The 17,865-nt window shown below is 35.1% G+C and overlaps 2 protein-coding genes across 3 annotated transcripts in view; one reads left to right on the top strand and one right to left on the bottom strand.

The window, feature by feature from the left end:
- Nucleotides 1-1,804: 1,804 nt before the first annotated feature.
- Nucleotides 1,805-6,917, top strand: LOC120623463. The gene is made up of 2 exons (XM_039889501.1): nucleotides 1,805-1,934; nucleotides 3,040-6,917. Exon 2 carries the CDS (start codon nucleotides 3,055-3,057, stop codon nucleotides 6,607-6,609), a length of 3,555 nt encoding a protein of 1,184 aa, XP_039745435.1. The 5' UTR covers nucleotides 1,805-1,934; nucleotides 3,040-3,054; the 3' UTR covers nucleotides 6,610-6,917.
- A 3,734-nt stretch (nucleotides 6,918-10,651) lies between these two features.
- Nucleotides 10,652-17,865, bottom strand: part of LOC120637821 (anoctamin-8-like) — a 49,892-nt gene continuing 42,678 nt past the window's right edge. The window contains exons 20-24 of one of the 2 annotated variants that reach the window (XM_039909858.1): nucleotides 16,562-16,655; nucleotides 15,423-15,551; nucleotides 14,567-14,690; nucleotides 13,517-13,659; nucleotides 10,652-13,048 (exon numbers count right to left, since the gene is read on the bottom strand). In XM_039909858.1, coding sequence (XP_039765792.1) covers nucleotides 12,953-13,048; nucleotides 13,517-13,659; nucleotides 14,567-14,690; nucleotides 15,423-15,551; nucleotides 16,562-16,655 — 586 coding nt within the window. In that variant the 3' untranslated portion in view covers nucleotides 10,652-12,952. Of the gene's footprint in view, nucleotides 13,049-13,516; nucleotides 13,660-14,566; nucleotides 14,691-15,422; nucleotides 15,552-16,561; nucleotides 16,683-17,865 lie in introns of both variants that reach the window. The other variant, XM_039909850.1, reaches the window with a different exon arrangement.

A 17,865-nucleotide genomic window follows, 5' to 3' on the forward strand; every position in this document is an offset into this window, starting at 1 on the left:
TAGCCTGTATTCTAGCTTTATTTAGATACTGTAACTCTGAGTTATAAATTAGTATTTAGCAGTATTGAGGTAGGTTTTTTTATTATCTCATGGAAGAGTGGACTTAACCTTTAAATATAGACCACAAGTGATAATAACTAAAATAGACGGCTTAACATGCTCTCCGAGGCTAGGGAACTACACTCCGGGATGGTATTGATAATTATTTTATTACAGAAAACCCCAATACCAAACATGTTTTGTCTCGACACGCGATTCAAACCCAGGATGACGTGATCCTTAGTTTTAAAACATAGACTAACGAGGTAGGTAGTTGCTCTTATAGCGCAATAAGGATATTACTGAAGATATAAGAATCCTATGCCATCTAATCCAATCACATTAACTCACATAAATATTTATTAATAGTTCATTCTGGGATATATTATACTAACAGAAGGCTTATTAGATGTGAAGGATATCGAAAGGGAGCGTTGGCGATCCGATGCAATATGTTAGCTCGCAGGTTCGCACGTTGCAATAAGGTGATAAAACTTACACTTTTTATGGCTTATTGCAAAACTCAAAGAACTTTTTCAATTAAGTGCTAGCAGCTCTAAAAATAAATGGTTTTTTTTTACATGTAGACCTCAAATTTTTTAATAATAAGAATCCTAAATTAGTTGAGTATCAAAATTATTCCGTTGTACTAGTAGTTGTACTATTTGAGTTGCTAGATTCCAGATAAGTTTGCAATATCGGCGGCCCTATTTATTTCTACTCTTACCCAGCTTTAAATGAGATAGTTTTGTGATTCCAGTTGCCATAGTTCGGACCGGCACAGATGAAGGACATAGATTAGCTTTGCTTGATAATATGGAGGGTAGAGGTAAGGAGAGTCATCTGTGTGTATGAAAAAGTGTCGTCAAAATGTATTAAATTAGGATGGCGCCACATTTGCATCAGGGTAACTCTTAAAAGAAGCGCCAAATATAAATATTGTTAGAGTAGGCTTGAAAAATAAACAAGGAAGTATGGAGATACAAGGAAGTAAGGTTATATTTACCACAATATTTTGTACAACGTAAGTTGTTGAAATTCTCAATAATTAACTACTTTAGTCGATAATGACATTAAATTTTTTAACTCGGCATACTTCAATTCATCTACGATTGCTACATTCATACCATACCCTGTGCATCCACCAGCGCCATTGTGGAGGATTTTTGAACTGTTATTTAGCGCATACACTGGACACTTTTTCAACTTTCCTCCCATATAAGATGACTCTCCTTACCTCTACCCTCCATACTTGATAACTTATCACTAACCCTCTTCTTCTTCTACTTTAGATTTATGGCTTTCCATAGTGCTAAAACAGCACAATGTACTTTGACAGTGTCAAGTAGCTTGGAAAGGGCACGAACTAGAGTGGTCAGTAAAGAAAACAAAAAATTATTTCATAACTTCGTCCTGCAATAGTAGTTGTTAGTTTAATTGACTAGGTACGCATGAATTAAACTATGATTTCAGAATTATATAAAATCATAGTTTTAATTTGTTAATTTTAACAAATTTACACATATATTTAATATATATATATATATACACTGACAATACTCGCCATTTAAGGGACGAGGAATTTTAGAAGGGAGTATATCATACAGATCAAAGGGCAATTTCGGGCAGGAAAAAAGGTATGCGAGTCTGGCCTTCGTCCAGGCCACACTCACACAGAGAAAGATTTTGAACTCTTTATTATGACATTGTGGTCTATGCTGTCAACTGACACTTGACAGCTGTGCCTGACAGATAAAAACAGATGATAAAAATGAACAGTTGATATGAGTCGGTATAGGTACCCAAAATTTTTTTTGGCAATTGGACGGTTCTAAAAAAAATAAGGAAGTGCTCAAGTTATTCAGAACTAGTTCTAAAACTTAAAACTTAAACAGGTAATAATTTGCAAATTTTCCTAATAAATAGATTTAAGTTATCTTCGTCTCTGGGCGTTGCCCGGCTGTTTGTAAGCCAACAGGCACGCGAATCACGAATGTTACGCGAATATGAGGTTATGTTAGAGTGGCCCAGGCGGCGCTGCAAAAACTATTTGAAACAGAGACTGCTCATAAATGTTAACTTTAGGCAAGGTTCACCCGACTATTCAGTTAGTCACTGTCAACCCAGTACAGGGCACAGGATTCGGTCTCAGGCTGAGAAGTCTTTAGGCTTTAGTCCACCTCACTGGCCCACTTGTATTGGTAGACTTCACACACCTTTAAAAACATTATTAGAACTCTCAGGCTGCAGGTTCCCTAGTTATATTTTCCTTCACCATTAAAACAAGTCATATTTAATTAGTGAAAAGTACATGCTGGGAGTTCAACTCTGTATGTTGTCACTTAGCTAACAAACAGTAATATAGATACAGAAATCAAATAGATAATAAACACACCAATATTGTAAGGAAAAACCTTCATGTTTAACATTAAAGATAGGTTTAACATGCAATTTTTGTACAAAATCATAAGAGAGCTGTTTGGTGTTCCTAAAACTTTGCCAATTTAACTTGTGCTGTATTATTAGCTAAGCTGGAACATTCATTCCATACCATACCAAATAAAAAAACAATGGTACTGTACAAAATGTAAGCACAGCACAACAATTTTTCATATGTATGTGATAACTTTTAAATTGCAGCAACCTGCATCTATATTTTTAGACTGTTTATTTACCTGGTCCAATATAAAACTCAGTTACTTCATGCATGTTTCTATGGGAATAAAATCTTAAAATAAATAAATATATATACTACTACAATACCACATTGCCATCTATCCCCAAAGTGAGTGTAGCTTGTGCTACAGGTACTAAGATGATTGATGAATATTTTTATGGATTGTATACATAATTATCAGATAAACACCCAGACACTGAAAATATTCATCAATCAATCAAACCCACAGCCTTGGAGTCAAAAAGCAGAGTTGCTGCCCACCGCACCATTCAGCCAATAATAAAATACTTGAGCTCATTGACAATTTTTTTGCGTTTTTACAGGCAAAAACCTTCAATATGCTGGTACTAGAAGGCAGTAATTTGGGAAAAAGGCAGCAGGAACTTAATGAAGAAGTTTTAAAAGCTACATCAAAAAACATAGACTTTAATGTAATTAAGGTCCTCCAAGAAAAGTCTGATGTAGATAGATTATATAAAATTGATGTTGCTTCAGTGTACAAAAATATTGATTATATGGTGGAAACACTCAAATCTGGCGACAATTTATATATTGTAAGGGCTCTCAAATGTTCTTGGTTATATGAAAGTGATACTTCTCTCATAATTAATCCGGACTACCTGCATCATGAAGTATTTCCCTTTATGTCAATTAAAATGAAAAAGAAGATGCTAACTACAATTTCCATGCATGTCCGAGATGAAAAAAGATCAGAAGATTTTTACAAATATTGCTTAACAGATAAAAAATTATATCACATTGCTGAAAAATTTTTAATCTGGACTTCTGAACAACATAAGATGGAATTAATAACCAACAGTAATAATATTAATATAGATATTAAAAAAATTAAGCATATTATTGGCAATTCTTTTAGTCTAGCTGAAGCATATCTGGCAAAAGAAAAGAATGAAAACAAAAACACAAATGAAACAGTACATGAATTTCGTTATTTGATTAAAATCTCCAATGAAAAATATCTAGACCTAATGGAGAGTTACACAACTCTTGGTGATCATTGTCATTTTAAGCCACCCATACCAAAGCTGGGGCTACGTTTATCTAAAGAAATAATAACTAAGCACAAGAAAAGGATTTTGAACAATATACAGCTTTATTTTAAAAAGCTAAACATGGCTATTATAGCAAAACATTCATCAGTTGAAGATGTAAAACAATATGCTGTTTCTCTTTTACCTCCTACTGCTCAAGACTTTTGGTCTATGGACTTTTATGAAAGTTACAAGATAATATTTAACATATTACCCCGAAATGAGGTGTATACATTTCTAAGAGAGATATTTGTTACAAAGTATGTAAATGAGATATTTGAAATGAGTAAAGATTTTTATGATTTAAAATATTATCAACTCTTCACCCTTAAAGAAAGAGAGATATGGGCATTAGAACATTTGAAGCAAAACAGTGAGTTGCTAGGGCCAGACAGTGAATATATTTGGTATCAGTTTGTAAACTTTGATCTGGCATTTAAGGAGATAAAGAAATATGTGGCAGTTTGTACTGACAATTACAAAAGGGCAGCTATGGTCAATATTTTAATTGACTCTATTAATGATGATGAAGAATTAGGAAAGCTGTTAAATTATTACTATGAAAGACATGTTAATGAAAATGAGGACTATAAGATGTCATTCATTGATAATGTGTGTGATAAGAGCAATGTTTTTAAATTTGGTGAAAATTCTTGGGATGCTTTTAATAAAATATTATACAGTACAAATATTTTTTCCCCAAATTCTTCTTATGCGGACAACAAATACAAAACTCTTAGTATATTATACCATATTATACACAATAAAGAAATACCGAATGTTTTAGAGAACTATGTCACAACCAAAAGCAATGCGTATAGTATAAAATATGATAAGGAAAACCTTTACAATAAGTTAACTGCTGTTCAAATGAATCTTGTGTATCAAAAGTTTATTGATTTGTCTACAAATAAATTAAAAAACTTTGATACTCAAACATATGATACAGTAAAAGATGACGCAAGAGAACTTATTGATTTTGCTTTACTAATCATGGAAACTTTTGAAAAGACGAAAACTGATTGTCCAGATATTATCTTGAAGTATGTGAAAATAGACTGGGATTACTATAAAGGCCATAACTTCTTTGGAATTAATGAAGACGAAATTACGGAAGCTAAATTGCTGCAACTACTGAAACTAGATTCTAAATTACTACTTCAAAAACTTCCTGAATTATCAGATTTCATTACGAGGATAACAATTAAAAATTTGTTGAAAAAAATAAAAGTATATTTTCCAAATGATGTTGGCAAGGATTGGCTTTGTTATTGTGAATCATTATTAGAAAAAAGTGAAAATCAGATTGCCCTTTTTGATGCCATTATTGTAGCCATATTCCACGTTGGAAGTGATGATTACAAAATTGCGTTTGTATCCAAATATGTACCTCAAGAAGCAAAGATATCTTATGACAAAATTGATAGAAAATTATTGTCTATCCAAGAAGGAATTTGTCGTTTCGCACAATTCTCTAGGCCTCCTGTGCCGTTGGAATGCATTTTGCCTTATATAAAAGGGGATTATGTGCAATATTGCTTACCAATGTTTGGCTCCTACTTAAATAACTTACCAATGCCACAGTGTATAAAGTTCGTATCAGCTATTTTGAACACCCCTGTATCTATACAAAAGCATGCCTTACGTTTAGCATTCCAATGTTTTAGTGTAGAAGATCTCACGAATTTAATAGAAAATGTTTGGAAAACAACTAAAAATGTATCGTTGCGAATGACTATTTATAAAGCGCTTTTCGAAAAAATTGAAAATGTTGATCAGAGTTATCAAGGAAAATTATATGAAATATTGAAAAAGTTGACTTTAGATTTGCACGAAAACGATGACGATACACTGTTTTCATTTTTGACACGTTTTAAATTGTCACAATACAAAGGAGATTTTCTAGAAACAGCTTGGAATACAGTGCAAAAATTTTCGGAACAAAGGTCTAAAAATATCCAAAGAAAAATAATGATTTTAAATGAAATAAAATCAGATATTGCCCTGATAAATAAAGAATTCTGTCGCACTGTTATACTCGACGACTTTGTTCTCTCAATATTAACTGAGAAACATTTTGCACAATTTTCTAGAAATAATGACATTAAAAATCTTATTGACTCTAAGTGGATACTTGCTGCAAAATATATAATTCACATTGACAATGATCAAAAAGAAAGAAATTTTGAACTTCTTAATTTTATTTTACACAGGTGTAGTGAAATGTGGAATATAACAGACAATGGTATCTACACATCAAGGAAATTCATGTTCTGGTTTATAAATCAGATTTTACTTTGCTCCTTTTGTCTTAATGACAAGACTGATTCTTTACCAGTATTGGAGTATATTGTAAAATTGCTTTGCGAATTACTGCCCAAGACGCAAATTTACACACTATACGTAGAATTGAATTTGATAATAATTTCGAAAAAAGTTATAGGATCAAATGAATGTAACTATTTCCACTTGGTGCCGGAAAATATATCTAATAGTTTGGCTAATGAAGTTATTGTATTCTTGAACGATCTTAAGGTTAAGAAGATGCTCTATTCTAGTTTTAACAATGAGATTGCCTCTTTGTTACGTAATGCTATCGACTGTATGTCTTATGGTACAAATTTAAATAATGTTGACTCCATAGCAACTCTTGTCAGCTCTCGCTTAATCGAAACACAGCTTCCAGAAGCGCAAATTCTTGCGCTCATGATCTTACCACGAGAAGAGCCCGAAGATTGTGCTCCTAAATGGCAAGATATTATTGGTAATATTCAAAGTGGGGACAACGAAGAATTCAAGGCATATGTGTATGAGCACTTTTTACATAGAAATTTAAAATAGTTTCATGACCTCATGACCTTTATACGCAGTGGTCGAAAGTCTTAGGTACTTATGTAATTTCGTCAGAATTGTTATGCAGTGTTTTATCACACAGCTCTGATTTTGATGAGTTCAACATCAAAATCAGAGCGTGAAATAACACTGCATTGAAAATAGTTACTATTCCGCCGTTATGCCACTATGTATTATTTGTAAGGCACCAGAAGTTCATCAGTTGATATGTTAATCAAGTCTAAAGTAATTCAAGTCGAAATGTTTCGGAGTAATTTAGACTTTCAGATATCTATATTATACACTATTGATTAATAGTCACTGTATTTTTTTAGTATTCTTTTCTGTATTTAAGTTTTATAAAATTTTTAATAAAAAAAAAAACAGCACAATATTGTGCAAATTAAAGTTATTTTTTATAACTAATTGTTTTTAATTTATCTATCAATCGAATATTTAAAAACCTTCCTGGCTGGTTACTGTGGAAATACTGTGGAATTAACCTATTATTTCCAAATAAGCTTAGTCTGATTGAAGACGACTTGGACCACACAAGCGAAACCGTATTACACGGAAATTTATGCATTCTGGTACAAACTACGCCGCGAAAGAACCGGTTAGAGGAATGAAACAATAGAATTACCTCTAAGTGCTGGCCACAGGACGTCTAAGCCAAAAAAATACCAGGATTCTTGATCATTTACATTTAAGGACGTATTCGTATATGCCAGATATATATGACACTACGCAACCTTGGTAGTAGATACCCGGGATTAAAAATTGACAGGTATTTACAGGGTTTTTCAGTGAAAACTCTCGGCTTAGGAAATTGGTGGTGTCAACCCCAACGCCTCCGAACGTTAAGATGTCGAGCCCGGTCATTTTTTATTAATGACGTGATAATTATTGCTTAAACCACAAACACGCATTTGAGCAGCGTGGTACGTTTATGTCCTAAACCCTCTCCTATGGAAGATAGAAGAGCTATGTCCAGCAGTAGGACTTTAATTTTTTCGTGGTTAAAAATGGAATAATAAAACTACGTTTACCATTTTGCAAACATAAAATTTATATTCTACTTAAAATGCAACATTTATCAATATTCCGTATAAAAAATAATTACATAAGTAATAACAAATATTTTAATCTGCTACATTGCAATGCTATAAAGAATAAAGCATTTTCATCACCAGTTAAAAGTTTTCGATTGAGTAGGTAATAAACAATTGCCTAGGTTGATCCGTTTTCTGGAAATCGTTCTGGACACTTAGTAACACGCTTGCAAACGTGAAGTGGCTCTCTCATATCGAAACACCATGACGTCTAAGCAAAATGAACCTAATCCGCTGTTTACCGGATTGGCATTACTTTTAAATGTGTCAATTTAAGACACAATTAAAAGTAATGCCATCCTAATATGTTCTTTGTAGAGAAGGATAGCAGCTGTCAACTTAGTTTAGATTTTATACAACAGAATTTGGCAAGAAGTGCCATTATTCGCAAGTTCTGTACGTGGTACAAATTTCAGCTGTAAAACAATGATCATAAGATCAATTTTGCTTTGAAATTGCAGCGTTTCGATATTCGACAAAGACTTCTCGAGTTTACTAATCTCGTACTATGGGTTCTGCATAACTGTTTGCTAAGAGTCAGGCTGAATTTTTTTTAAATAACATGCCATGAGGCCCCTTGTGCTGTGTGGTGACGACGGCAGGTCAGAATATAGTTGTCACCACCCCTCTTCTTCCCGCGGTTGTCGTACGAGGCGACTAAGGGCGAATAAGGAGGCGACAGAGAACAGGTAGAAGCATCTCCTGTGCTACTCCTGGCATCTGCTGCGATCACCGACCCATCTACCCTGCGTCGTGATGTTATGAGCAATCCCTCCCATAGGCAGAGGCCTTAGTCAAGTAGTCGACTGTTATAGGCTCTTAATTGATTGAGGCACTACAACAGGTCGCTCGTTTTACTCGGTAGATTTGGACTGTCAAGTCGGCAATATAGGGTTGCCTCACCTGCACCCATTGGTGCTAAACGTTTAAAGAGCACCAGTAGGATATATTCTGTAACTCAGTTAATACCAAACTATCTAGCCACTGGAAAGTTGCCATCAAACCATTATTTATACATTACGCTATTGTATCTGTGCGACCGAGTTGGGAAACTTGGGTATTAGAATACCAAAATGGAATTTAACAGGTTATTTAGTGGAAACTTTCCCTAGCTAAATTTAGTGTCAACTGAGATACATAGTCGCCCTACTGGTGCTCTTTAAGCGTTTAGCACCGATGAACCATTTTCATTCAACAATTACCCGGACCATACGCAATAATAATATCAAAGACTCGGAAGCTTCCAGAAGCGGTTTGCCACAACAACAATTGCATTTGAATACAGAAACGTCAACAACATCGAAAAGTTTCTTAGAAAATTTTTAAAAATGTCAAAATCCCACCAACTTATTACCAGCATTTGTTAACTTGCGAGTAGATTCTTATTGAAGCTGATCTCATATAACAACGCGAGCACCAAAATACGCATTTAAAGGAACGCAGTTTTTAGCAGTGCGTCTGTTATATGCAATCGGCTGAAGAAAATAAAGAATCTCGCATATTAAAGTTGAATTTAGTTGAATATTTCATATTGGTTTACATTATCGATAGAAATTCAATATTTTAGTTTCTCAACAAAATCGAAAAAGCACAGGCATAGGCGTAACTGAGTATTCTAGTCCAGAGATTTTTTATAGACGTTTGTCCGCGTTGTTTCAGCTTTTTTGAATGCCGGCAATCGTTTTATTATCCATGTTTAGGATGCAAGTAATCCCTATGTAAAATTTCTGTTCAGCGGTCAAGCCGAGCTAACATGAAAACATTCTCTTGTTTTTTATTAGGAGAGATTTGCATAATTAGGGTGCGTAGGGTCTTTCACACGTTTTATTGGGCCTAAAAGAAAGCATGGCTTTATATGGAAACTCCTCAGATTTTCCGGTGTAGATTTGTCATTCATTTACCAATAAGAACCACGGAGTGATAGATAGTGCCTAATATAATAGATCGAGAATATACAACGTGTCACGGAATTGCGAAATACTGTTGAAGGGTGCATAAGTATATTTCATAAGAAATCGCCCTGTAAAAATATTAAATCAAAATAAGCATGTTCATTTTTCCATACAAACTATTTCAAAACATTCTAAGTGTTTACTTATGACAACGCTATTAAATATGAAAGACCGATACGTTCACAGTACCTACGCTACGCGACGCATACTTAATAAAGTGACAGGTGTCACTTGATTTTACTTTTGCATGTGATGTTCAGGCTGTTTTTACTTACACGTTGTATACTAATCCCAGTTACGCTTATGCATACCAAAAAAGTAACTACAGTTAACGCTATAGTATCCTATTTCGTTACACTGTTGACAACTTGCTACTAGCACTGCTGGTTAAATAACACCTAAACAACATCCTAGCTCATTCTATAACTAAACGAACGATACAGTTCACGTCACCAAAGTTGAAACTGAGCCAGTGTCAGTTATTAACTAAAATAAGTGCAGGATGTACTACACAGAATATCCCAACTTTCGTGATGCGCACTGCTATTAATGATAATTAATTAAACAAAAAATTCAAAACATTTTAATTATGTTTCTTATTGCTATCTGTATAATTTATTGCAAGAATTGTTTTGTACACACTAATATTAAAAAAGGGACAGCTCCAGAAATAAACGTCACATTACAAAAAGCATTAATAAGTGAGATCGCTTTAAAGTACGTTTAATTAATAATTAATTTAATATAAACAATAAAACTATATTAAAAGTTAAAGCTGATCGTACATACATCTATAGCACTCCATTTGTGTTAAGATGGTAATATATATATATATATATTTATACATACCTAAAAACGGGCATATTTTTATTTACTATACACGGTGACTTTATTTTATTCGTCAACTGTGACCCAGTTTATAAATTCATTGTATATCATATATTAATAAAATATATAATAAGGAAAATTAATTAAGGAATATCAAAAAAAAAATTAAATATGTGCATTAATATCGAGTGGGAGCGATTGCGTTAATTTACTTAATCCAAATTGTGATTTGACTTTGTATAACAAAAAGAATATAAACATTAAAGAAATCATAAAATGGATTTTCTTATCTAAAAACTTTCAGCGTTATGTCTGCTTCTAATCATGTTATTGGCTTATATAGTTCGCAACACAAATGCGTTGGTACGTTGCGTGCTTCTAGATATACAATCAGCTTTATCTATTCGATAATATATACATTGATTGTATTGCCACATTGATTATTATCCATTTGAAATGATAAAATAAAAGTACTTGTGTTACTAAACAATATACCTATAGTATTAAAATTCATAACAGACAAAAATGCGAACAAACATAGTTACATATATCGAGGATTTTAAAGCTTATTTTACAATAACATAAAAACAGTTAAATATCCCACTTTTTCTGTGTACGCATAAATCTTGTGCGTATAAGAGCTAAGAGCATGTGATCTTTATAATTGCGTCAGCAAAGCAATGGACATATTAAAAACAAACTGGAGATATCATAAGCTAAGAAAGGCAGAGTTGTTTATTAGTTAAAATACCATAATTCGACAGTGAATAAGTGTTAGGTTTTTCTTTCAAGAAATTCCTACTACCAGCCAGAAGTTTTGAAATTGGCGGTGATTAAACCCCGTGCCTCGGAGATTTTTTAAGCTGTCGGTTTTTCCGCCAGATGGATCTTCCTATGAGGGTGAGGAAATAGAAAGTGGACCTGTGTTGACACATATTTTAGCACTACATCTTCCGCGCAGTTGGAAAATCTCTCTGCAGATTGACCACCGTGGCTAAAATTGGTCCGATCAACGAAACTCAGTTACAGATAAAGTATTAAATAGCAGTTGTAGTAAGAAAATGGAAACATACGAAATGAGCTTGTTTCGAGAAGTATAATTAAATATTTCAGTACTACAAATAGTATATATATACTATACATAGGATAGTTTTGATAATCCAAAAAAGGATTCGCCTTTTTTGGGTTATCGAAACTTTGCTATTATGAGAAACTTTAAATGTGGTCTTACAAATTCAGGAGAAAATAAACTTCAGATGAAATTACACCAGACGTACGACACAACCGGTCGTCGTTCCAAGCATCAGTGTCCAAATAATGGGCCTTAATGTTTTCCAATTTTCGATAGGAGACCACAATGCAATAAATATGTTTGACAATAAAAACAGTGCTAAATAAACGATCTATATGTTTCTCAATAAGGTCAAAAAGTCTCGATAGCAGGCTTAAGCTCGTTGTCCCAAAACCTAATGACTAAAGATGTATGAGATGTCTATAGAAAAATAACGTTTCACAAACTCTTAGGTGAGAACTCTTGGTGGACAGTTGATATATGCCTAGGAATCTCCTTATGCAGACATAATTTTATGGTCCTTATTGAAATCAGGCATTAGTTCGCTAGAGATCTTACCTAGATGCATATTTACTCTGGGGAATGGGGATATCTGTGCAGTACGTATTTGGAACATGGAAGCCAAGCGGAAGGGATATCAACTACGTGACGGTGCAGAATCTAACGATGATCTGCGGTCCAAAGGTTAGGCGTTAATCAACTCAAATAGCTTCACAAAAATATTGAAGGGATGGAAGGACAAAATACGTGTTTTTTTTTTCAATTTTACGAATGGTATCCAAAAGTGTTGCATTGACAAAATATTTTATTCCGTCCAAAAAAGCTTTTTCTAAATTGAATCCAGGGTGAACGATATACTTCGATTATGACAATGTGTTACTTAGACTATAATTGACAGTATGTAGAAAAAAGACACAAGATTGCTCAGTTGACGCAATTATCTCGATCACATGAGCCGTGATTAACCATGATATTTGCGTGTTTGCTTTTTCAAACGCAACTACGCACTTTCATGAGACATTCTGTGACGATAAATCAATACCCTCTAAGTACGAGTTTTTATACTATTTGAAAACGAAATTCGATGATGAGTAATCAAAATGAATAGTGCAGAATGGGTTTAGTCTTTTACTCAGGCGGTACACTACAAAACTTAAAAAACCATTTGTTTTCGAGATGTGCAAACTCGTGCTAGGGGTACTGAGACCAGATAAGATGATTTATACGAAAACAATGATATTTGACGTCACAAAATTCAGCTACGTATTATGGAATGTCACAGCGAATACGGGCTCAGCTCTTTCAGTACTTAATACACAACGCAGAGAGTACGTTGCCAGTATATACGATATAGTGTTGTAGGCTATAGTGAACGGTAGAGGATATTCTTATGTGGCGGAGCGCGGTTTCACATCCTCCACTTGTATAAGCTGCTCGATTGGTATCAGCGACAGTTCACCGCCTAGCATCGGTGCTGGAGGACCCTGTTATAGACAAAACATAGTTAAAGTTATTTCGCTTTTTTCCTCTAAAAGTAAGACCTTGAACTTTAAATCGCTTGGCGGCACGTCTTTGTCGATAGGGGTAATTAGCCACAGCCAAAACTTCCTGATAAACATTAAAACAATATGCTGAAGAATATGAGATCATTTATTTTTCTATTCTTTCAAAAAAATATAACGGATTGATAGCGGTGAGAGCGGTGATAGCCTAATTGCATTTATAGCAATTTAATGTCACCTCCTTTAACAGTGAAGAAATACATTATCCGGAGATCAGCATGCTTAAGAGTTCTCCATAATTTTCTTTTTCATAATAACATATAAACTCTACCAATCCGCATTCGGCTAACGTGGTGGACTAAGGCCTAAACCAGTCTCATTCTGGCAGGAGACCTGTAGTGGGCCGGTATTGGATTCATAATGATGATATGAAAGAATCCAGATACATACAGGCGTTGTGTGTGGTCTATCGGGCGTGTGCGGTGAATGTTTATCCGCAGCTAACGCGGCCTCTCGCGCTTTGCGTAGTCCCAGCGAGAACACCGCCACGGAACGGACGCGTTTCACTAGTGCCGCTCTGGCTCGAGAACGACCTGTATCGGAAAAAACATCAAGACTAACGAGTATTCGGACTTTCTGCAATCTTCTTAGCTACCTTAAACAACTGTTATCCTTTTATTTACCGTATTACAATTTAATTTTTGATAGACCAAGGAAATGGTCCACATGACAGCAACTGGAAAAACATTGCCTTTAAAAAGAGCAACACTTCGCAGTGTCACCCTATGTCCATCAACATGTGCGCGTAATTACACCGGTAACCACGGCCTTCAGACCGGGAATGCTTTTTAGCTGCAGACTCATTGCGATAGATAAGCCCCTAGTGACCTCTGTCACGAAAATACTACTACTGCTGACGCTACCTCAAGAGTGGCTCAAAGGTTAAGAGGAGCTATACAGAATACTCTTTTTGAACGCCCTGAACTACGCAAAAGATCACTTCAGGGCGGCCAAAAATTTTTGGACACTACTGTACCTAATTTCAACAAATGGTAAATGGGCTGACTTGTTTCTATTACACTACAATTTGAGTATTAATATATTTTTGCTGTTTATGGTCAAAATATGTTTTCGCTTTTCACGAACTGGTAACTTAAACACAACAGATAACTACAAAACCTTTTTCAGTTTTGATCGATCGATCGAGAATCAACACACTCGTTTTTTTGTGCTCAATTTTGTAGAAAAATCTGAGACATTCAAGAAACAGCTGCACTAAATATAATTATTTGATTTTTGTAAAATCTTCATTTATAAATAAATTATATTTATTGCCAAAAATCAAATAATTAAATAATCAAATAACAACGTAGGTATTTATTTATTGAGATGAAAATTATCTGAATTTTTGAATAATAAATAATAATATCAACTATTATTACATAACACAATACTAAATCATTTCAAGTTGCAGTTGCGAATTTCAATGGCATCACTCACTGCTTTTGTCTTTGGGTTTGTCGTCTTCGCTGGAGGTGGCACTTGTTTCCATAGAGGGCGTGGTCAAAGGGACCGCGTTCAAGTCAGGCTCCGAACCACCAGCGGTCACGCTGCCTGATAGCTCCTGAAATTTATGACGATTAGTTGATAAAATACAGGTCAGAATACAGTTGTCTCCACCCCTTTTCTTCCCGCGGATGTCGTACGAGGTGAACGGGCAGTAGCATCCTCTGTTATAACTACCATCTACTCCGACCACTAACTCGTCTGCTCAGCGTGGTGATATACCCTCATTTTTGGAGAGGCTTTTAGTTCAGCAGTGGACTGTTATAGGCTTTTGATAACAAGCTAAAGAACATTATTTATTTTATTGTGAATATTATTGAGATACTGTTTTGTTCCAACAAGAATCACATTTAAAAGGTTGCGCCATTTGGAACGTCTGCTATCTTTTCGACCAAACTCGATTGGAGACAAAACTCACGAGTAAGTGGGCCAATTAGCGGGTGGGCAAATATGTAAACTTTCTGCTTGAAGTGTGGAAGTGTGGAGCAGATAAGTCTCCGTTTCCGGAAGGGTATATGGGACTCCAAACCCCTGAGTTACTTACTCAGGGGTTTGGAGGGGCCAATTTTTATCCTACGTTATGCGGTGTTGGCGAAACATGTGTTCTTCAAACTTTAAGACACGACTTGTTGTTTTAATTATGCATATTTTTTACGGTGGCCCTTATGTCAATGACCTGGGTTATGTTGTGAAATAACGCTTCAAATGGAGACAAGGTTTCAGCTGTAATTTGTGTAACGACTGAGGTTAGTATCTTCATAGAAAACTGTTGTCTCATTAAACCACTTACCTGCAGAGTGGGGTTAATGAGCGGTTTGTGTTGAGTTGGGTGAGGGATGCAGTGCGCGGATCTGTGCAGAGGCTCGTCTCTTAGACCGCGCACGCCTAGTAGAGACAATGGTGCTCCGGGTGTGCCTTCCTGAGGTATAATATTAGATTTTTTAAAGTAATAATTGACTAAACAGATGGCCCACCTGATGGTTAGTGGAAAACAACGTCTATAAAAAGAACAACACTTCGCAGGGCACGCCCTGTGTCCATCAATTTGGGGCGTAGGTGTAAGGCCTCATGTTCCAGCAGTCACGACGGCACCCATGCCCTTCAGACATGGGTATAATAAGGTAATAAGGATGGATAAGGATGGCGAAAGTACTTCCCCGGACGAGCACTGTCACAAAAAGCTCTACTACTACTACGGTTTACAGTGTAAGACCTTGGAATTTAGAAATCTCTACAAAAGATTTATCTATGTATATGATGACAGACGTCGGGTATCTCATTCCACAATCCAAATATCCGGTCCACAGCATCACACAACCCCACATCTATTTACCCAATTAAATATGTTAGTCAACATTCGTCAGTGGGGACCAATAAACAGTAACGTTAGAGTAAGTTATTACAGAAACTGACATAAAATAGCGTCAATCTGTCATTTTATATGGAGGACTAAACCTCAAAATTTGACGAATTGCCTTTGTACAGTTACACTAGTGGCCAACCTTGTACAGTTACACTAGTGGCCAACCTTGGAAAGATTATGCATACTATCGTCACAATTCCCGTTGGTCACGCAGACTATATGTCAAAATTTGTCATCACCAGACAAACTTTGCACGAAAGTTAGTTTGTTCACTTCATAACACTGGTTACACAACACATGTTTTTTTTTTCTACTTTGGTGATTTCTACTACGATGATTTTAGACGGTCTGAAGGGCGTTGTGCCGATGTAATTACAGGCAAATGAGGCTTAAAACCTACGCTTCAGGTTGATGGACACAGGGCGGCACTTTGTAGGGCTTGTTTCTTGCATGCGATGTGTTGCCCTGCTTTTATGGGATACCTTTCCATTTTTTCACAAAAAAATGCAAAATCAACTGGCAATGTTTTCAAATTGAGTTTTGTTAGTATTTTTTTCAAGGTTTACCTTACGACGTATTGGTTTCGTTGGGCTCACATCTTGTAGCAACTGTAGAGAGCCGGTAGTGACGGTAGGCTCAGTTATAGATGCTGCTTTGGGCCTGAAACCGTGCACCTTTTTAACCTGCCTATAAAACAAAGTTGGTCGGAACGCAAGCAAAATCTAAGATGGGTGCAGCAGTATTGTGAAATGTAAAAATAATGATATGGAAAGTGCAGTGAATGTATAGGTTTGGGAAGATGGTAGATAGTTATTGAAAGTTATAGGGTTACATTCTTTTAAATAAATAACATAAAAAATATATAAACGCCGGAGTATAAAGGACTGACGTAAAATTCGAGATAACTTATGCACCATAGAATAGTGCCTACGAGATAAGAAACACATTATGTATTATAATAAGTGTAGTACGCTAATACTTTTCAAACATTATACAATCAATTTAAGGATGTTGATTAATTTGTTGAAGTCACTGTAATCATTATAATATAGACAATATTCTCAAGATGGCTTCAAAACTCTAATCCTTTCCAGTAATATTTTCGACTCAGTCACTATTATGATTGATTTCGATTATAAGTATTGCGATAACAAGCGTTTGGTAGTTTCTAGAAGGAGACTTATGGGTCCAAAAGTTGGCTCTCGATTATGAATGGAATGGATACGAAAGCTCAATCACTCACACTCAGAGAAGGAAGGATGAGAGAGGTATGCTCTCTGTGTATCTCTGTAATCATATAAGAAATCCGAGAAAGAACCAGAGTTACCGACATAGCTCAATGTGAAGTGGCAAGCGGCCAATTGGCGAAGTGGGCACCTGCTTTCCGAGTACAAGGGTTCGGTTTCCACAAATAGACAATGTTTGCATAATGAACATGCGAAAGGTACAAAAGTCATTGGTGGGTACCAATGACTTTTGTACCTTTCGCAGACGATATGCAGATGACACTAATTTATGACCATTGTAAGTCGATTGTTTATATCCACTTTTGATTATAAAGATTAATATAACGTCACGATTATTAGAACATAGTTTCGTAACGTTTAACTTTGAAAATCTCTGCGTATATCAAGTATTTTGTTATTTAAAACCATCAGTTTTTTGTTATCAATACCAAAATCAAAAATCTTTAGCTTTGAAACCAGGACTTACTAAAGATCTAATTTGCTTATGACGTCACGAGTGCGAGAGTTTTCGGGGGAAATAACTTTTTGCAATTTATATGTTATTTATTACAAATGAAAAATGTTTGATAAACACACTGTAAACGTGTAGGTATTACGTAATAATTACGAAATGTTATTTATTA

This window comes from Pararge aegeria, chromosome 1 (assembly GCF_905163445.1).
Source record: "Pararge aegeria chromosome 1, ilParAegt1.1, whole genome shotgun sequence".
NCBI lineage: Eukaryota > Metazoa > Arthropoda > Insecta > Lepidoptera > Nymphalidae > Pararge > Pararge aegeria.

Bases quoted from the DNA above. Each gene is read 5' to 3' on its own strand.
- LOC120623463 (XM_039889501.1), top strand. From the start codon at position 3,055: ATGCTGGTACTAGAAGGCAGTAATTTGGGAAAAAGGCAGCAGGAACTT.